Here is a 22,359-nt window from a genome sequence, read left to right on the forward strand (position 1 = left end):
TTTTTTTTCTTTTAGTGGTACATTTGGAAAGTTCATGGGCTACATGTCCTTACCAACATGTTTTATGCAGCCTTCCCTCGATGGACTACTAACATGATATTTATTAACTTAATGTCACCCTACCTGAGCAGTCCCGCTTTTATCTTACAGGCTTGCATAGTACTACTTCTGTGCTTAGCATTGAATTTTCTCTTTCTGCCCCCACCGTGGTATCATACAATAAACAGCAGGATTTTATCTCAGATCTAAGGCAAGCAAATTATTAGTGACTGCCAACACAGAAAACAAACATAAAAAAAAAGTGCCACAGTAGTTCTGTTTCTTTCAGACATTTTACAACAAAGACAGAAGATCCAGAGGTTTAAAATTTGAAAGTATGCAAAGAACTCATTGAGAATGTGTAAGTACAGTGAAATGTAATTTCGCTTTTCACAAAGCTGAGCCACATTTGCTGCTCCCCCACTGTCCTTGCACACTACAAGGCCGTTTGGGATAGATGGCCAACACAAGAGCGTACTGAGCTCAGCAGCAGGAGATGCTCACACCCTCAGCCCACCTAGGCGGCCTCTCTGCTCCTTGCTGACTTAGGCATTTGCCAGCATGGTTTGGAGGCATCAAAACAAGCTGTGTGTTGGCACACACCTTGGGAGAAGATTAACAGCTTCTGCAAGCACCAGGTTACAACACAAACTCTGGTCCTCTTTCGAACTGCCAAATATTTTGAACTTGGATCTCTAGTTACATGGGACAGTACTCCTGCCTTGTCTTTTCTGTAATGGTTAATCCAGGCTTGTTGAAAGGTAGAGCAAGGGGGGATTAATGGGGGGATGCCCTCTCAGAGAGCATCAGCTGAGGTCTTCTGCCAGCACAAGTTCACCAGGGAAGAGAAGGGTGCAGGGGAGGTGGCTGCCAAAGGTGGTGCTGCCATGTGGCTTCCCCACCGGGAACTTCCCGCTGTTGCATCGCAGCCACGACATCTACTCCACCACCTCCAAATCCCAGTGATGGGGAGCACACGCAGCACCTCCGTGGCTTCCAAAGGAAACAGCCGGTGGCCCAGCATTTATTCCACATGGTAAGGCACGTTGCACACTTACTCCTCCTGCTTTGCAGGGAGCAGGGCAAGGGGAATCATATTATCGAAACCACTAAGAGTAGGAGGAGGAGTAGATGTGCGATGCGGGAGGTCCTGTAAGGTGAAGTCACAGCCCTCACCCAAGCCTGCAGGTTCCCTGAGCCTGCCACAAGCCATTATCCTTCTCACCAGTCAGGAAATGCTCAGCAGTTCTGGAGAACGGCCCAGTGTGCCACAGAGCTGGGAAAGTCCCCCCCCCACCCATAAGGACTGCAAGGCAAGAAGGGGTGCTGGACCATTTTAGGGCTTATAAAATCAAACTGGTTTTTGCTTATGCTGGTTCCTGGAAGGTCGCAGTTGTTCTCTCCTTTTATGAGCCTGATCTTATCATTTCTTCACCTTTAGAGCCATCTTCATCTTTTTTCTTTTGCCTTTAGTCTTCTTGTTTTACTTCTATGTTAGTCCTCCTCCCTGCTTGAAGGCTGTAGGCCTTATCCATGCCTGGTACAAAGAGCAAATGTTGTACATCTGATGTCCATATCTCAAAGGTGCCTCCAAGCACCGCACGAGGGGAGCCCGTCAGGCCTCCTCCACAGCTGGGCAAGGTGTGGCTGAGAACGAGGACTGTGCCAAGGGCACTGGAGCCCGAAGAGCCACTACCTCAGGGTCAGCCCGCCCTGCTTTACATCCATTAGGGCAACCGCAGTGAGCACGTGGGAGTGTGGCACTAGCAGATAATACTGCATTTTGGGCGAGGGGGGTGACCACTACAACAAAAAAGCCAACACCAAGCAAGAGCAAAGGTAGAAACAAAAGATGGCACTGCCATGCACTTGTTTTCAGCCAAGTATAGTTCTTAGAATTGACTTGCGTGTCCGGACCAAGCTTTTATTTGTTAGTAAGCAACAAGTGAGTTCAGGAGAGATCAAACTGCTGAGAAGCCTCAACTGTTTAATAGTCTGGATGATCACAGTTGTTCGTGCATTTAAATACTCATGCATTTTGAACATTTGCCAAAGTGCACCATCTTCCTGCTTTGCAAATGCGTCCTTGGGAGAAAGTGGCACGAGAGCGTTAAACAGCAGACTTGTGTCCATTGATTAATTTATATATTACATCAAGTCTAACACCCATTGCTGTCACACTGTCACAGAAGTTAATGCAGAATGGATTAACAATCTCAAATGGGGAATCTTTTCTAAAAAGGATTGCATCAAATTACTGCAAAGTCGTATTGAAGCATTTTGCCTTAAAAGTCCAGTTTCTCTCACAGAACCGGCAACAGTACTCTCTACTTACTACAGTTTATTACACAGACTTCTTTCAGCACAATTTCTTAGATAGTGTCTACAGTCTCATGAAAAAGCATCTCACACCTAAGAACGTAATGCTATAAGCAGACACGTTATGTGACCCCTCCCAGTGCAGCCAGCTTCTCAAGTGTTTCACAAACACCCCTCGCACCGTCACACGTGCACCTCCAACATCTTTGCTGTGGGAGCACCTGCAAGCACCAGTTCCTGTCACCTTCAGCTGCCTCACAAAGCGCGAGTGTGGAGCCTTCTGCCTTTCCAGCCCTCCGCTCTGCACTCCGAGCAGCCGGGGAACAGGGCGCTTCAGAAAGGACAAGCGTTCTTCAGTGGAGCGTGGCCAAGACATTGTTCATTACTCTTCTGCTCTTTGGACCCCATGTGATCTGGATTTGCATTTTGCTTGCCTCAGGATAAAAAAAGAGCATTGATATGTGCTACGGCAGCTGCAAAATTATAGCCACAATGGAGGCTGTGCAAGGGAGCCAGGACTTCAGGGAAAAGCAGCATCTTTCATTCGAGTAGCTGATTTAGCAACAGTGCTTTCAGTGTTTGTGGCTTTCAGGCACGCAAGCCCTTCTTCAGGCCCAAATCAGGAGCAAACTTCAAATTAACTGCAGGCTTAGGGAGACTGCTCTGAGCTTAATTCAGCGTATTCAACCAGACAATTTGAGAGAAGTCTGGTTTCTGCATTAGCCATTCGTAACGAGTGTAAAGTGCGACTTGTTTATGGATATTCTGGATTACCTGGCTCATCCAGCTTTTGGCCTCCGTGCTTCCTTAAGCCAGGAGGGACTGCCGGCTTGTTGTAGAAGGAACGATCAGAAGGGAGAGGGTAAAGCAATGCCCCAGCTCCATTTCAGAGGAGATAACAGAACAATGGCTAAGCCATAAGTTTTGAAGGAGGGGAACTACTTTGGTCTGGCTCCATTCAACAGATGCAAATGGAGCCTAAAACGGCAGTGATGCCAGGGCAGGGGTTCCCAAGCTACTCAGCACCACCCTTCTGAGATAAGAGTGGTGAACTACAAAGGAATGCAACCAGACACAGTGGTTTCAGGTGAAGTGGGTGGGCTAGGTTTTTTTCTTAATCCCCTCAGATATCTCATTCCCTTACTAGGGCTTGCACTTCCAAAGGTATAACCAGAGCCATTTTCCCAAATGGCATGTAACACATTTTATTTTTATAGGTACTGCTCCAACGGAGTCCTTATGGTTGCTGAGACCACAGAAAATAAGAGTGGCACATCTTGATGTTGGTCACAAGCTCAAGGGCTTTTCAGATGACCAGCTGATTTCTCGAAGGCATCTTCCTTTATACATTGCTGTAGTGCTAGGTTTTAAATTCTTCCTCAGGACACTGGCCCACCAGTTTGGCCAGCAGAACATCTCTAGAGCTGTTACAGAACTCTGTGAAAATACACCTTGTGTCCCTGCCTTGCCCAGTGCTCTTCCCCAGGAGGGCAGTGGGTGGGGCAGCACCTGGGGAAAAACAACAGAAACCGGAAAAAATGTCTCGAGGAGGGTTAAGTCAAAAGAAACCATAAAGGTGTCATTACAGAGCCTACCTGGAGATTTAAAACAATGTCTCAGATAACGCAGCGTAGGCGAGGCAGATACCCAGCTTCAGGGTTGCTGAGAAAGCGATGGGAAGGCAGGGAGGGTTTGCCCAGCCTGAAACAAAAGACAAGAGTCCCAGACAAAGGGCAGGGCAAGGTGGATCCAAGAGATTGTCCCAGCCAAAAGAAGCCTACTGGAAAAAGAGGAAGATTAGCTGGAAGCTGCACTCGCAGAGGCAGGGAAACTAATGGGCGAGTATCCAAGGCTGGTTCTCTTTACACAGCGCAGTCAGGCAAACTTACCCAAGCTATCTGCAGAGGGGGTTAACGTGAGGAACAGAAATAGGCATGCACATCTGCTACTTTCAAACAACTTACCCAGCTGCTATGTAACATTTTGTTTCAGAAATCTGTGCTTGCAGTCACTCTGATGCACATCTGTCACATTGCTGCAGAAGAGTCCCGCGGTTGCCAGATGCACGGACCTGGTTAGGAGGGGAGCCGGGGAGCAGTTATCCCAGGATAGTCTCTGCAGGAGGGGCATGTTGCGGAATTGCACCCCAAGAGGGACAAAAGCCTGTTCAGCCATGGAGCTGGCATAAAGGAAGAATCAGACGCAGCAGCAGACAGGCACCTCTCGTGAAACCAGAGCCCAGAAGCCCGTGAGTCTTCACTTCTTCCTAAAGAAGCCGCACTGAGGCACTCCATTGTTTTCCATCTCTGCCCTTCCCCCGTGTTTTTCCCTTGCATGCCAAGCTCCCAGGTTGTGCAAGAAGCTTCCTTTTACTCATTAATTCACATCAAAAGCATTTTTTCCCAATAGATGTGTCAATTCCCTGCAGTGCTAAACCTTCGCAAGTACTGGGATCATCAAAATTCACCACGATCAGAATGACTGGTTTTGCTGGATTATCTCTGCAGCTCACAGAGGCAGGCTTTGAACACTTGGAAACGCTCAGTCCCTCCCAGGTAGCAGATACGCATCATGTGCCGGCAGTACGGGCTGTACTATATGTGCCTAGGCCTAGTCATCAGTGAGGTACCACATCAAAATCAGGTGAACGTTTCAGGCTTATTTTTAATAGTTAAACATTTCTAATTCCCCTTTCTATGGTTTGGGATTCATGGTGCAAAGAAAATATTCTACAAATGACGTACCAAATTATAGCTGAGAAACATTTCTCTTTGGACAAAGGCATAAATGATGGTGCTGGGAACCACCACGCAGCCCCTGTTAGCGCTTGAGACCTTGGTCCCTGTCAACAAGCAACCGCACTTGCTTACTTGTAAAGTCTACAAACCAAGAGCAGCTGTTTCCAGAATAACAGGGATACCATTTTCCTTCCTTGGCCCTGTCTTTCCCACATGCCAGCCACAAGCAGACCGTACTTGCAAAGGGACTGAGGCCGCCAGTCAGAAAGTCACAGAAAGGAAGTCTGTTGCTGGAGTCTGTTGCAAGAACGCCTTTAGGGAAGGAGAAATCCTGGTCCTGGAAAACGGCTGACAATCCAATACTTACTGCTTCTTCCTAGTGCCAATTTTTGCTCTCTCCTGTATGCACCTTTCCTGCCTTTTTTCTTTTTTTTTCTCCTGTTTTCTTTTCAGCCAAGGGACTTGTTGCTCCATCTCACCCAACCTAACTCCAGCTCTGCTCCCGGCCCACCTGGGGCCACCTGCCCAGCCACTCCTGCCTGCACGCCAGGCCACGAGCACGCTGGCTGCTCAGCTCACAGCTCGCTCTGCTGCTGCCCGACCCACTGCAGGCAGGAGGGTCACTGCTGCCACCAACTTGCGGAGTGCAAGTCCCGGTCCCTCCTGAACGCTGCCAGCTACGGAGCCAATCGGAGCAGGAAGGATGCTATCGCATCGGTTGTGCAGCTACACCTGCTCCCTTCTCTCAGTCTTCCTCCTCTTTTTTGCCTTCTGCCCTGCTCATGCACAGGGACCAGCTCCTCTCTGCCAGCAAGGTATATCTACAGACAGATAGGAACAGCCCCAGGTTCACAAGCCCTGGTCCTGATGGGGAACCTCAACCACCCTGATATCTGTTGGAGACACAGCACAGCAGGGCACAAGAAATCCATGAGGTTCCTGGAATCCATTGATGATTACTTCCTTCTCCAAGTGATAGAGGAGCCAAAGAGAAGAGATGCCATGCTGGACCTTGTTCTCACCAGCAAGGAGGGGCTGGTGGGGAATGCGAAGCTCAAGGGCAGCCTTGGCTAGAGTGACCATGAAATGGTGGAGTTCAAATCCTTAGGGCAGCAAGGAGGGCAAACAGCAAGCTTACTACTGCTTCAGGAGAGCAGACTTTCACCTCTTCAGGGACCTGCTTGGTAGAGTACCATGGCACAGAGCCCTGGAGGGAAGGGGGGCCCAAGACAGCTGGCTAATATTCAAGGGTCACCTCCTCCAAGCTCAGGAGTGATGCATCCCAACAAAGAAAAAGTCAGGCAAAAACACCGGGCTGCCTGCATGGATGAACAAGGAGCTCCTGGGCAAACTCCAACAGAAAAAGGAAGCCTACAGAGGGTGGAAGCAAGGGCAGGTAGCCTGGGAAGAATACAGAGAAACTCTCCGAGCAGCCAGGGATCAGGTTAGGAAAGCCAAAGCCCTGACAGAATTAGATCTGGCCAGGGATGTCAAAGGCAACAAGAAAAGCTTCTACAGGTAGGTCAGTGATAAAAGGAAGACTAGGGAAATGTGGGCCCTCTCTGGAAGGAAATGGGAGACGTGGTTACTCAAATTATGGAGAATGCTGAGGTACTCAATGACTCTTTTGCCTCAGTCTTCACTGGCAAGTGCTTGAGCCACACCACCCAAGTGGCAGAAGGCGAAGGCAGGGACTGGGAGAATGCAGAACCGCCCACTGTAGCAGATGATCAGGTTCGAGATCATCTAAGGAACCTGAAGGTGCACAAGTCCACAGGACCTGATGAGATGCATCCACGGGTCCTGAGGGAACCGGCAGATGAAGTGGCTAAGCCACTCTCCACCACATTTGAGAAGCTGTGGCAGTCTGGAAAAGGGGAAATGTAACCCCCATTTTTAAAAAGGGAAAAAAGGAAGACCTGGGAACTATAGACTGGGCAGTCTCACTTCTGTGCCTGGCAAGATCACGGAGCAGACCCTCCTGGAGACTATGCTCAGGCACATGGAAAATAAGGAGGTGATTGGTGACAGCCAACACAGCTTCACTAAAGGCAAATCACACCTGACAAATTTGGCGGTCTTCTAAGATGGGGTTACAGCATTGGTGGATAAGGGAAAAGCAACTGATGTCATCTACCTGGACTTGTGCAAAGCATTTAGCACCATCCCACATGACATCCTTGTCTCTAAATTGGAGAGACATGGATTTGGTGGATGGACCACTTGGTGGATAACGAATTGGCTGGATGGTTGCGCTCAAAGAGTTGCGGTCAATGGCTCAATGTCCAAGCGGAGAACAGTGATAAGTGGCGTTCCTCAGGGGTCGGTATTGGGACTGACGCTGTTTAACATATTTGTTGGCGACATGGACAGTGGGATCGAGTGCACCCTTGGCAAGTGTGCTGACGACACCAAGCTGTGTGGTGTGGTCGACACGCTGGAGGGAAGCGATGCCATCCGGAGGGACCTTGACAGGCTGGAGAGGTGGGCCCGTGTGAACTGTATGAACTTCAACAAGGCCAAGTGCAAGGTCCTGCATGTGGGTTGGGATGTTTCCAAGCACAACTACAGGCTGAGTGGAGAATGGATTGAGAGCAGCCCTGGGGAGAAGGACTTGGGGGTGTTGGTTCATAAGCTAAACATGAGCTGGCAATGCATGCTTGCAGCCCAGAAAGCCAACCGTATCCTGGGTTGCATCAAAAAAATTGTGACCAGCGGCTCAAGGAAGGTGACTCTCGCCCTCTGCTCTCGTGAGACCCCACCTGGAGTACTGCGTCCAGCTCTGGGGCCCCCAACATAAGGACATGGACCTGTTGGAGCAAGTCCAGAGGAGGGACACAAAGATGATCAGAGGGCTGGAGCACCTCTCCTGTGAAGACAGGCTGAGAGAGTTGAGGTTGTTCAGCCTGTAGAAGAGAAGGCGCCAGGGAGACCTTATAGCAGGTTGCCCAGAGAAGCTGTGGATGCCCCCTCCCTGGAAGTGTTCAAGGCCAGGCTGGATGGGGCTTTGGGCAACGTGGTCTAGTGGAGGGTGTCCCTGCCCATGGCAGGGGGGTTGGAACTAGATGATCTTTGAGGTCCCTTCCAACCCAAACCATTCTGTGATTCCATGATCACAGCACCGGCCAGTGGGAGCAGGGGGAACTACAGCAACAGGTCATGCAAAACTAATGTAAAACAACCTGGGAACTTGCACTGATTTGTCCTTTGCACACGCATGCCAATAGCTGGCTGTTTATTCATTTGTGCGTGTGTGCAAGTGTACAAGAGGAGGGATAAGACAGAAGGCCTGGCTATGGCTCCTCCTCTATAACTTAATTTTTCCAAACAGGGAAAACCAGTCATACTAAGGCACAAGCAAATATATTAAAAAGTGAGGTCAGGGCAGCAAATGTTCTGTTACATTTGCTCAGCTAGGCAGAAACAAAAGCCAGGCTTGGACTATTTGCTATACACAGCAAATTAGTGTTCAGCGACTCTCTTTTTGGGAGGCTGAAGGGGAAAGGTTTTCCTTGATACTTAACTTGTTAAAGTATTGCCAACTCTGCAGAAATAATTTACTCCTGATGGACATGGCACTGCTGTTAAGGCTGATGAGTTTAACAACCTGCCAGATATGGAGGGTAAAGCCCTGAATAAATCACAACAAATGAAAATACTGTTAGCAGTTTCATAATTTAATGAAAAAGTACTTGTAAAAAGGGGACATCTGAAAAAGACCGAGTCCATCTTGGAAAATTGAATATATATATATTTATATATATAAAACAAAATGCAAAAACACAAAAAAAATTGACAAATAAGGTTAAGAGGTAATACTTCAAACAGTTAGCCACCGAACACACAATAAAAACTAGCAAATGCACTTTGGGGACAATACTTGAGAACTACATAACCAAGGGCTCCTTCATATATCTATTAAAATCATGTAAAAATTAGCAAAACCGTTGCCCGGACTGGAAACAACTGAATTAACCCCAGAAGAGCAGAAACGCTGAGTTTTGCTGAAGCACCATTTTCCCTCTCTTCTGTCACAGGCTTCTGGCCATGAAAAACCATGAACGCTTTGCTGACCTCCCAGAGAAGTGTTCCCAAACCAAGCTTCATAAAATTTCATGACCAGCGAGAGGATTACTAATAAATATCGAAGGAGAACTAAGAGAATCAGAACTGGAATACAAATGAACATTTGTTTACTTATTCTGAATGACCCATGGCTTAGAACACAAAGCATTTCCCGTTAAAATAAAATATGTGAAAACCTAAAATGCTACTGCATATTTACACCAAAAGAAATAATTTTGAAGATACAGCTCTAGAAAGATCAATTACACAAATATACATAAAATCAAGAAGTGAAAAAAAATATAATTAAGATGCATGAAGCAAACAGAGCAGAAATGCCAAGTGTACTTTTTTTTTTATTTCACTACTGAAAAGTCCTCCAGCCCCTGACCTGCTAGTCCTATTGCAACTAGGGAGATTTCAAAGTTTAAAAACAATCTAAAAATGCCATTGCCATTTCCCAAGCTAAAAGCAATAAATTAAGATTATGAAGAAAATCAGGTGGTTGGTTGGATTCTGCATAGTCATCTTCATACTGGGTGGGGAACATCTTTTGCTCATTTGGTCTAGAAACAGAAAGGAACCATGACGTGCCCCATACAACCTACAGCCAGTGATGCGGGGAGAGAGGATGTTGCGTATTTATGAAATGTACAGCATTTCAGAGAAAAACAGTGCAGTTGCTTTGTTGATCAACACAACACCATCTGGAAAACAAGTCATCTGTTGGCATCCAAGCAAAAATCCCCTGCCAGTGAAACGAACAGAAAAGGATTCCTTTCCCTTCTCGCTTTCTCAGCACTGGCTGAAATTCAATCACTACTTAACAATTGCTAATTTTAAAAGGACATACAAAAAAGTGTTAGTTTGGGAAACAGCAACTGATCCAGAGGTTGAAAAGCAGCTTAACAAAATAATAGATTTTCAGCAATTAAAAAACCCATACTCCAAATGATGACTGGCTAAAATTTTACAGACCTAGATGCCAGAAGTAAGGCTCCTATGCCTGTACTCAGGCAACTAGGGTTGAAAATTTGTGCCTACATAAGAAGTTCGGACAAAATTATTTCTAATTCAGCTTATTTTAAAAATACCAGGTACAAACACCTCTGGACATGAAATCTCAGTTTCAAGAGGAACCTGGCATCACCGGTGATTGCCTAAATTTAAGTGTCAAATAGCATTTTTCTTTGAAGTAGTACATCTACTTTTGTAAACACTATCCACAAAATTAGCCATCTGTACTTGTTAGCTGGGTAAAATATTTACAAGTGCATCCCACAACAAGCAACTATGTACAGAGATTAAAAAAACTGAAGTACTAGAAGTTGTATATTTACAAAATAAGCAAATTATTGTGAAGAGAAACACAACCTTCAGCAAGAGCAGGGAATGGGGCGGGGGCACGTCTAGAGGTCAGCGATTTTGGCAGCGCCAGCGACGCCTGCTTCCACCCTCCGCAAGGAGCCTGCAAACGCCACTGTGGTTCAAAGCCTCCCGCAGAGGAGGATCGTCACTTAGTAGTCACTTTGGGCCTGATCCAGCAGAGCACACCGGCATGCGCTCAGATATCTGAGCGCGAACGTTCCCGGGGGAAACCAGCAGGACTTTTCACATGCTTATAACTTCCTAACACATCCGCAAGTGCGCTGCTGGATCAAAGCCATACTGCAGGTGCCGTAAGAATGCAGTTTCAGTGTCTCCGTTTGCAGTCTCTTGCACCACATTAGAGCAATGCAAGGACTTCTTTAATACCTGACCACCACCACAAGGTTGACGTAACATGAACACGTTGCCTTGCACATAAGCTGGCAAGGGGGAAGCAGTTTCCTGAATTTATGCAAAGATTAACTGCCTCGTGCTCTCCCAGGTGTTACCCTCTAATAAAGCACAGCGATTTCCACATGACCTTGCAACAATGCAGTTAACCTTGCAAAGACTGCAAGCCAATTCACAGTTGAACAAAACTATTCTGATTTCTCTCCCCTCCCCCCATCCCCTACTGCAACTCTTCCTAATGTAGGTCCTGGACTATTTTATGGAACCTTCTGATGCTGGAGCTTTGCACTGGTACACTGGAATACATAAAGGCTGAGTTACCCCGTGGGGGCTTCTAATCACCTTTGTACCGAACCGTGAGAAATCATATTCTTTTTGTTTCTATTGTGACAATCTCTTCCAAAGTCCTTACTTGGGCTTTCTCTCTCTGAGCTACTTCGTCTTAACCTCACTTGCTCCTTGTTCTCATCACTTTCTGCTTCAGAGTCACTCAGCTCTAAGTCAGGACAGTACCCGTCGTTGTCCTGGTACGGAGCACCTTCAAGTGCCTGCTTGCTCCACAAGCGATCTTTTGTTGCAAGTCGTCTTGTTGGCTTTTCACAGCACCGGAGATCTTCTGTGGTCCTCACCAGACTGTTGGTAGCCTCTTTAAAGGACCGGCTAAAGTGTTCTATAGTAGATTTTCTGAAACCGCTCTGGCTGGCCAAGTGAGCCGTGAGCACGGACTCTTGTTCGTAGGGCGTCTGGCTGGAGCTGTCTCTCTGGCTTACGTCTCCAGCCCTGCCCATCAGACCGTTGGACTTGGCTGCCAGCCTCAAGTTCTCCTGCTGCACCCGCCCATTCCCAATGGAAGACTGTCCGTGCAAAGCAGCTTGGAGCGCTAAGGGCTTCCCAGACGGCTGGCCCCGGTGAAACTCCGGCATCTGTATGGGGCCAGAATCCTTCACTTCACTCCGGGGCTTGCCAATCCCTGCCAGCAACCCGTTACTTCTGCTGTCATGCTGATACCTGGAGTAAGATTTTGCTTTAATTTCAAACGATTCCTTTGACATCGGCACGCTCCGTTTGCTGTAAACAGTGCTGTTGTTGTCAGGAGAAAGTGGTCTGTTGCCAGGTTTCAGCGAGTTATTTTTGCAATCTCCTAGTGCTGATTTGGGCATTTTTAACTTCAGGGTGATCCTGGGAGGTGGGTAGAACAGTGTGTTCTCTAGTGCACTTGTCAGTGTATGGCCTACAGGAGAAAGAGACAAGGGAGCAGAAGAAAAAAAAAGGCTTTTAAAAAAAAGGGGGTAATCCTTTTGTTATCTCAACAAGTTTTATAGTCCATTAGAAGGTCATTCAACATTAAGGAGCATTTGCAAACAATTAGTGTGAAATTATTTTAGGACATTAAAGAGAAATTGGGATAAAGAAAACCGTTCCAAATTATCCACCATTTCAGAATTTAGGTAAGCATTTTAGCATTTCCATTAAAAACAACAATGTGCCCTTTTTATGGGGCTTTAAGCCCGTGAATTGAACCAGTTTTGAGATATGACTGAAGTAGTTCCAACAGAGTTATAAAAAAGGTTCATATTCAGTTTTGGATGGAGAAAAAACAATGCTTCAAACTGAGTTTCAATTTGGACTTAATTCAACTCTCTGCTTTGTATTATAAAATTCTCTACACTTCAGAAGTCTTTTCACTCAATATATTAGTCTTTACGATATTATACGCATACGGCACCATTGCAAAGTAGCCATCAAGCTATTCTAATAAGCATAAAAAAGCACGTGTATTTGTAAAGACATAAAATAAATTTAGTAGACATTTCTAATAAAATGCATTTACACAAACCCAAAGTGCTTTAGAGTACTGCTGCTTCCACAAAGTACCAGTCTGATCTAAAATAGTTTAAAAAAAACACTTTGTCAGTACTAATGAAATCTATGTTTCAAGGGTAGGGAAAAAAAAAGCACAAAGACGTCACTCTCAATTGGTCATAAAAACATAATACGTATTTTGAAAGAACAGAGCGATCTTAATTTCAAATTGAAGAAATAGCTGCCTTCCCTATGAAAAAAAACCCAAAACAACAGTAATTGGACTGTAAATACACTCTTCCTCTTTCCAAATGTTGCGTTCCTTGTTTCCAGACCGTCACTATAAAAATGAAGGGCAGGGTGGGTTTTGGTACATCAGCATTCCTAAGCAGTTACTATTCACTATTAAAACCCAGAGTACTTAAACTCTTTTTGAACAAAGGAGAGTAACTGCAGACAGCAGGCTAAGAAATGCCTCTTTGCGCTGTTCATCAAGCATGCAACACAAGAACAACAGCGATTCCTATCAGTCATTCTTCTCTTTTGCCTGAAGGAACCAACTACTGACAGCAAGCAAAAAACCTTCTCAGCTGGAGGACAGAGCAGCCGCAGAGAGCTTGCTGTGGGGGAACAGTGCTGTAAACTGGCAACCAAGGAGGCGAAAACAGAGATCACCACCAGCTCGTTTCTGCTATCTGGATTCCTTAGTGATTGATAAGTAATAAGCATATACCAGAAATGGCCATAAAATAAAGAAATATCCAAGTAAATGTTTTAAGATATTAAAGCGTTTTGTGTATGTTCCTACTTTCATTGACTGTGTACTTGGACAAAGTTTTTAAAGGCAGATTTACAATGTTAAAAAACACTAAGCAGGAACCTAAAAAAGAACACGTTTTTAGTTTAAATACAGATAGAATTTGTAAGTATTTTACATTTATATGATTACCTGCAGCAATTTCCTGATTAATGAGCTGAACTTGCAAATTGAAGACCTGTTCATGTACTTTACTGTGAGACAACTTCAGTTTCTCTCTCCTGCTTACCATGTAGCAGAGATTTCTTACCTATGGAGGAATAACAGGAGACTTAAGAGGCAATAAGAAAATAAATCCTGACATAGTTAGAAAAAGTGCATCAACAACAGAATTAAAACAACATTACATGCAAAATCCCTTGGCAAAATTCTTGAGAATATTACTGAACACACGTAACTATGTATTTTAAAAATAGCCTGGAATCTTTTTAATTGCCAATTTAATGAATGCTTTCAATATATTCTGCTATATTATATAATATATTCTCCTATATCATGTATAGGAACAGTGAGCGAACACAAAATTCCAGTCAAAAGAAAAGTAAGTAATTTCTAAGATTGCTTGTCCGTAAACCTGCTTCCACTATGTACAATGCCGGGAATGTTACTGCAGGCAGTGCTGGATTCTCCCAGAATTTCACAGAACCACAGAACGTTAGGGGTTGGAAGGAACTCCTGGAGATCATCTAGTCCAACCCCCCTGCTGAAGCAGGATCACCTAGAGCAGGTTGCACAGGATCACATCCAGGCAGGTTTTGAATCTCTCCAGAGAAGGAGACTCCACAGCCTCTCTGGGCAGCCTGTTCCAGGGCTTGGTCACCCTCACAGTGAAGAAGTTTTTCCTCACATTGAGATGGAACTTCCCATGTTCCAGTTTGTGCCCATTGCTCCTTGTCCTGTCACTGGGCACCACTGAAAAGAGTCTGGCCCCTTCCTCTAGACATCTACCCTTTAGATATTTATAAGCATCCCCTCTCAGTCTTCCCTCATACGAGAGATGCTCCAGTTCCCTAATCACCCTTGTAGCTCTCCGCTGGACTCTCCCCAGTAGTTCCCTGTCTGTCTTGAACTGGGGAGTCCAGAACTGGACACAGAACTCCACATGTGGCCTCACCAGGGCAGAGCAGAGGGGGAGGCTAAGCTCAACCTGCTGGCCACGCTCTTCTTAATGCACCCCAGGATACCATTGGCCTTCTTGGCCACAAGGGCACATTGCTGGCTCATGGAGAGCTTGCTGTCCACCAGGTCCTTCTCTGCAGAGCTGCTTCCCAGCAGGTCAACCCCTAACCTGTAACTGGTGCCTGGGGTTATTCTTCCCTAGGTGCAGGACCCTACACTTGCCCTTGTTGAACTTCATCAGGTTCCTCTCCACCCAACTCTCTAGCCTGTCCAAGTCTTGCTGAATGGCAGCGCAGCCTTCTGCTGTGTCAGCCACTTCTCCCAGTTTCGTAAGGTCAGCAAATTTGCTGAGGGTACACTCTGTCCCCTCATCCAGGTCATTGATGAATATGTTGAATAAGACCAGACCAAGCACTGACCCTTGGGGCACACCACTAGCTACAGGCCTCCAACTAGACTGTGCACTGCTTATCACAACCCTCTGGGCTCTGCCATTCAGCCAGTTCTCAACCTACCTCACTGTCCACTCATCTAACCCACACTTCCTAAGCTTGCTTATGAGGATGTTATGAGAGACAGTGTCAAAAGCCTTGCTGAAGTCAAGGTAGACAACATCCACTGCTCTCCCTTCATCCACCCAGCCAGTAATGCCGTCATAGAAGGCTGTCAGGTTGGTCAGGCGTGATTTCCTCCTGGTGAATCCATGCTGACCACTCCCAATAACCTCCTCCACATGCTTATTGATAACCCCCAGAATGAGTTGTTTTATCACCTTTCTACGGATGGAGGTGAGGCTGACTGGCCTACAGTTTCCTGGGTCCTCCCTCCTGCCCTTTTTGAAGGCCAGAGCAACATTGGCTTTCCTCCAGTCCTCAGGCACCTCTCCTGTTCTCCACAACCTTTCAAAGATGATTGAGAGTGGCCTAGCAATAACATCTGCCAGCTCCCTGAGCACTCATGGGTTCATCCCATCAGGGCCCACGGATTTGTGGATGTCAAGTTTGCCTAAATGTTCTCTAACCCAATCCTCCTCGACAAAGGGAAAGTCTTCCTTTCTCTAGCCTTTCTTTCCAGGGTCTGGGATTCCTGAAGGCCGGCCTTAGCAGTAAAGACTGAAGCAAAGAAGGCATTCAGTAACTCTGTCTGCAAAATGTTTCAGAGAATGATTTTTAACAGCTAAACTACGTTTGTTTCCCCTAAAATTACTGCAACATTAAAAAGTAATACTATTTACACAAAGCTACCTGAGAGAGCCGGACTGTTTGGACCAAAACCAACATGTAGATCACCTCTAAAAGAACACTCTGGCTTCTTATGCAACGTACACATTTTGGTTGACCCATTTAGCAGTTTATTTTCCAACTCCATTGCATTGACTCATGAGGTTTAACAAGGCCAAGTGCAAGGTCCTGCACATGGGTCAGGGCAATGCCCAGTATCAATATGGACTGGGAAATCAATGGATTGAGAGCAGCCCTACAGAGAAGGGCTTGGGGGTACTGGTGGATGAAGAATTGGACATGTGCTCACAGCCCAGAAAGCCAACCATATCCTGGGCTCCATAAAAAGAAGGGTGGCTAACAGGTCGAGAGAGGTGATCCTCCCCCTCTACTCCACTCTCATGAGTCCTGACCTGCAGTACTGCATCCAGCTCTGGGGTCCCCAACACAAGAAGGACATGGACCTGTTGGAGCAGGTCCAGAGGAGGGCCACAAAGATGGTCAGAGGGCCAGAGCACCTCTCCTACGAAGACACGGTGAAAGAGTTGGGGTTGTTCAGCTTGGAGAAGAGAAGGCTCTGGGGAGACCTTATAGCCTTCCAGTACCTGAAGGAGGCCTACAGGAAATCTGGAGAAGGATCCTGTCACCTATAGTGACAGGACAAGGGACAGTGGTTTTAAATTGAAAGAGGGTAGGTTTAGATTGGGCATAAAAAAGACATTTTTTACAGTGAGGTTGGTGAGGCACTGCAACAGGTTGCCCAGAGAGGTTGTGGATGCCCCCCCTCCCTGGAAGTGTTCAAGCACAGAACACAGAAACAGCGTAGGGGCTGGTTGAAAGATATTTGCCAAACATATTTTCCCCAGCACTCAACTTCATCTGTTCAAAACTGGAATCCCTCTCCCCAGAAAGGAAATTTTAAGATTCCCTAATTTATATTCATCCCAAGATACAACAGAGTAGAAAACCTTGTGACACAAAGAAGTTCAGAAACTTTGAGACAGAGGCTTCAAACTATACATTACCTCCACTCAGAGTAAGTACATCAATTTAATCAAAATTTGATGCAAACCAACCACTCAAACAAAAAGAAAAAGCTCAAAATGGTCTCTTGAAAGAAAAAAAAAAAAAACAACACCAAAATCCCAATCCTCCACTCAAAGCATGTTATGGATTTTTACATTCTTTTTCTTTTTAATAAGGATCCATATCCAACTTGGTCCCGGAAAAGGAGATCCAAGATTGATTATGACTAGATTCAAGATAACAGTTACACCAACGAGCACAAATCTCGACTCCAACACGCATCTCCTTGTATTTTCATGTCGTTCTCTCCCCAACACTGTTTCACCTTTTTTTACAACACTATTTTCTCTCTTCTGCTTTTCTTTCCCCTCTCCTCTCCAATGTTTCCATATCACATTTAGGACATCTACTTTATTTTGTTACCTTTTTTACATGCACTACCTGTCTCTGCACACTTCAAAACTGCAGGTGCTCACTAGCCAACAGACCAACCTAATGGCAGCCTCTGAGTGGTAACAAGCCTGGTTTCTTTCCCCATCAGCTGCCTGAAAAAGGTACTCTGTATGTCTTCCTGATAAATTCCTGCTCTGAATTCTGCTGAAGGACTCCATCTTTTCAAACTACCAGCTAGCTGGCAATCTGACAGAAGCTCAGGTAGCTACTGATAAAAAGATAATTTCCTTTTCCTCCTTCTCAGTAAAGCCACAAGTAGCGGTAGACTCAGTGGGTTATTTTCAGACCGCTAACCAACCATACCACCTAAGGCAGCTACATGCAGTGAAAGCATCTAGGTCAAGAGAGCGACAAGCGATTCAGCCTGCCCGCTACATGGGACTAGCTGACACCAGCATGATGGTGAGGTGAGTATGACTCCTGAATCAGGTGTCATGGGAAGTGGTATGAGTACAGGCCAGCATTATTCTTCTGTATGTGTGGAGGCAAAAAGTCACCACGGAAGTTAACCATCTATGACTTCACCTACTTGTCTTCAAATGATGAGGGTGAGAAGCTCTGCTTTAATATATTTTTAGGAGTCCCCAAAAGCTTAATACACTCTCAAAGAATACTTCCTGCTTTACCTAAGCAAACTGATTTTTCCAAACCCAGAATTGGCTAATGCTTACCATTCTATTGTAACCACTACAAAATGCCTTTTTAAGTACAAATCCAGAGTCCATCCACCCCAAGGCAGAAGGTGGGAGATAAGAATTTGTTAAGCCTGCCCCATTCCTTCACTGTTTGTACTTACTTTCATTTAATAAAAGTAACATTTTTTTGTTATTGAATCTGTATCACTAGCAACTACTACAGCCGATTCAAATAAATTTACTCCATCTTTCATATTTACTCAATTGAAGCTGAAATCCAAGAGTCAATTAGCAAATATGTCCATTGTGCATAAAAACATGCATCTCAAAATGCATAAAGGAATAACGTCTAAGCAAGTCAGGGAGATGCTGCTTTTGCAGTGGATCTCTCACTGGACTGAGAAGGGACAGTACCTGAAAGTCTCTGCAGCAGGCAATGCAGCATATCAAAAGCTTGGGGCTAAAGGCCTTATTTTTTTTTTTTTTAGTTATTTTTAAAATAATTTCCCCGTGTTTCCCACATTCCCACTTTCATCCACAAACAAAGAACCTGCTCACCTGCAAATAGGTTTTCAAAACTTTACCAGTTAAATTCTTACCCTCTCTAGATCCTGCCTCAAATGCATGAACATCCTCATGCGAGTATGAATGCTATCTTCTTTTGGCTGCACCAAGCCATTTTCTTCATCCTCCTTGGGAGGAAACAATGGTTTGTTAAAGTTACTTTTTCGCTTTAATTTCCAGTAATTGTAGATGAAGTCTACAGCAAGTTTAGGAAGGCCCAGTTCTGCTGCAACATCCTCCACTTTAACTAGCGAGTAAAACTCTTCTTCCAGCTCCCGGAGTTTCTGGGCTCGCAAACTGGTTTTCTCACTCTCTGTTTGCTTCTGGTCTGACACACTCTTGGGGTGCTCATCAACATCAGGCAACGAATTCTGTTTGTTCTTGCTGTGCTTTAGACAATACGACTTGAACTTGACCTCATCCCCATCATCCAGGATAGTCTTCATCTCTAAGCTATGCTCAAAGGCACAGGTGACATGAAAGGCAGTGATGCAGCTTTTCACGGAGCACTACAGACAAAAGAAAACAAAAAACCTCAATCACTAACAGTAGCAACAAAGCAGAAAAAAAAGAATTAACGACATGAATGTCCATCCCTACAAAACCATATTTTCTAAGCATTCTTAAAAATATCTGTTGATCTCTTTGAAGTTGGTATCAACCAATTTAGTATCTTCTCATTTATAAGCAGTGTTCAGCAGAAGGACCTTTCTATCAATCTCTGACCCACATCGTAGCAGTCCTTACACATCTCAGCCTTAGTCAAAAGGCGGCAACTCAGACTAACTCTTAAATCTCTGCTAGTGAACTAATTTGATAGCAAACAGCTATGAAGAAGTAGGCATTTATCCAATGGTCATCTGCACTGTAAAGCATCCCTGAACACTAGAAGAACAAAATGCAAACACAAAATTGCCCTTCTCACACAGACTTAAGAGTTACCACAGGACAAGTGCGTACCTGAATGCAAGCACCGGTTTTCAGTTTGCATAAACTACACACTAGAGCCCATCGACTTGGTGGAATGTGAGACACCTTTGTGATTGGCTCCATCCTTTCTGGGCAAGCAATACTGACCTGTAAACAAAAAAACAGCATGGAAAGCAGTTATCCAGGCAATAAAAACAAGCTCTTCATTAATACCAGAAGAAGAAATATGACCACACACTTATCTCACTGCAAGATCTCTATGTGCTCATACTTCTTAGCAAGGGACCCTGAAAGATCCCACATGAGAACAGTACTTGTGGAGTACTACTAGTTTAACCTGGTGGCTAGAAGTTGCAATTCTTCAAAACATTTGAGGCATCTACAGCATGCCTTGTTATGAACCAGTTGAGAGACTGCAGTAAGTGACGCTTATGTTTATTTCCTTTTCATTCTGCTGTTTTAGGTTGGGTTGTTTTGTTTTTCTTCTGTGCTGCTTTAACAGGTCTAACTTAAAAAGTACCAAAATACAAACTACTCAGAACAAAATAGGAACACTTACTCATACTTACCTGAAAAGTTCCTTCTTTAAGATCCACAGATCTGCTACAATAGCTACTTCTGCCAGCTCACAATCTTGGGCAGAACCAGATCTATCAGTCAGCAGCCAGGGAAAGCCTCACTTCCCAGCTCTGCCTCTCCACTGAGCACTCCCAACGCAAGAGGTGATTCTAATACACTTTCCTAACTACAGATTGTATCAAGCATAATTTGAGAAAGAACACAACAAACTTCTCTTACTGCAAAGCACGGTATATTCTCTTGTGCCAGTTTTCACATACTTAGTCTGGATGATCCATTTCTCTCTGGTAGACCAGATTATGGATATTAATACTAAAAGAAAGAAAAAAATTCAGATAAGCACAGGATACCTTTTCCTATTCTTTGTTATACTAATGTCCACATATCCATTGTGATAGAAATTTCTCAGCTGCCTGTTGTCCACACTGGGAAACAAGGACTGTCCTCCATAATTTGGACAACAAAACAGACATAAATTATCTCCATAGGCATCCCCGAGCCACTCCTGACAGACTAGATCTATCCAAGGGCAGAAACAAAACATTGGCCAGCTCTGAATGACCAACATGCAGAACTGGGTCAGTATAAGAATGGCACGTGGCAGAAGATTTCAGTGAAAGAACTGTTCCGTTCCAAGACTACCAGTCTTCAAAAGCTTGGATTTTGATGCTTACACAGCACTTTTTGAATTTAGCAGTTGTGTGCTTTGGAGGGCTACCTGCCTGAAGCAGAAATACAATGCTGATTCTAGCTAGGAAGGTCTCCACACTTTCTATGAAGAATTCATCTGAACAGAGCAGATGCGTATTTCCAGTGGTGGGACTGGGGCCTCTTCTCAAACACGTCAGATCTAAGAATTCAAAGGAAGGAGGTTCCTAGGTCATGCTCTGTGGCACTGTGAGGCCAGAATAAAGCTGATTCCTTAAGAAATGGGTTAAAGCTGAGATTTAAAGAGCAATTTTTTTTTCCCCTAGAAAACTTTACGAGCATTATGCTACAGTAGTTTTCACAGATTACCTCCATAATAAGACTCTCCTAAGGAAACCCAGGTTATATGAACTAGTTTAACGTGATAATTAAACAATTGACTTTACAAGAGCCAGTAGCCTAAGCTGAATTTCCTAGCTTCCATTTGGGGGTATATCAACAATCACTTGATGCACATACTCATTTTAAAATCTGCTTAATCCTTGAGGAGGAAATGCTTTGCTTCAGCAGACCTCCTCTGTGAGGTGGACTTATCCAAAGATAGCAGTGGTCAGTTGATCAAGTCCGAGAGTCATAGTTGCTAAGCTCAAACTGAGTATTTTTGTTCCTCTCTCCCTACCATTGCATTGCTCCAAGGAGCATTTCAGTAGGTGGAAGAGACAGCTTTGCAAGAGATTACTTGGTTCATCATTTCCACATTTAAAAAAATTGATAAGCAGTTCATGAGTTAATGGCATAAATTGAGTCTAGTAAGACTTATATTTGTTATAGTACTTCACCTCTGGCCCCTCAACTGCAAGCGACATCTTCTGGCATATACTGAGGTCAACCCGCTGCACGGCATTTCAAGAAGTCTTCATTAGGAAGATAGTGAGATGCTTCAGAGAGGGTCCAGGTTTTACCAGAGAAGAAGAATAGGCAGGCAATATGTAATGCCCTCATCAGGTAGAGATGACAAACAATTTTACTCTGTTGTGGCCTTCCTATAAATTGGTGGCAAAGTGACAAAGCTGTCCCTGAAACACTTGAATGGTTCCACAAAGTCACGTCCAGCACCCTGAAACATCATCAAATGTAGTTTTTTGCTTCCAAAATGAAAGAGCTTTTCATCAACCTAACTTGACCTTGCTCAAAGCAGAGCTGGTTACAAGTTGCACACGTATTTCTGAAACAATATTGTATAAAGATTGACTGCAATTCTCATCCCAGTTACCGCTACACTAAGAGGCAAGACTTCCTTTGGGAATTAAGAGATTATATCAACTTGTCAGGTTGTCTATATTCCTTTCAAAAAGAAACCAGAATCTTCAGTGAATTTTTCTGGAGATTGAGTAATACGAGCTTTCCACTGTGCTTCCCAGCAGGAGGTGGGAATTCACAGGCCTTCTCCCTGTTTCTCTCTGCCTCTTTTAATGCTCTCCCTGCTTCTTCCCCAGAGGGGACTCATAAGGTCAGGAAACATTTATGTTGGAAATACTGTCCATTCAGCTTGTAATGCTGCCTGTTTATATTACCCTGCTTTGTAAAAGCACAAAGAGGCACTTACAGAGTCAGGTGTGATTTAT

General features: G+C 44.8%; 1 protein-coding gene across 10 annotated transcripts in view; it reads right to left on the bottom strand.

Annotated features, from left to right (window-relative positions):
• Positions 1 to 8,765: 8,765 nt before the first annotated feature.
• JADE3 (jade family PHD finger 3) overlaps positions 8,766 to 22,359 on the bottom strand; it is a 70,971-nt gene continuing 57,377 nt past the window's right edge. For all 10 annotated transcript variants that reach the window (XM_054838571.1, XM_054838523.1, XM_054838580.1 and 7 more), the window contains 4 exons: positions 19,538 to 19,654; positions 18,613 to 19,086; positions 13,693 to 13,810; positions 8,766 to 12,171 (listed from right to left, as the gene is read on the bottom strand). In XM_054838571.1, coding sequence (XP_054694546.1) covers positions 11,279 to 12,171; positions 13,693 to 13,810; positions 18,613 to 19,086; positions 19,538 to 19,654 — 1,602 coding nt within the window. In that variant the 3' untranslated portion in view covers positions 8,766 to 11,278. The remainder of the gene's footprint in view (positions 12,172 to 13,692; positions 13,811 to 18,612; positions 19,087 to 19,537; positions 19,655 to 22,359) is intronic.

This window comes from Grus americana, chromosome 1 (genome assembly GCF_028858705.1).
Source record: "Grus americana isolate bGruAme1 chromosome 1, bGruAme1.mat, whole genome shotgun sequence".
Classification (NCBI taxonomy): Eukaryota; Metazoa; Chordata; class Aves; order Gruiformes; family Gruidae; genus Grus; species Grus americana.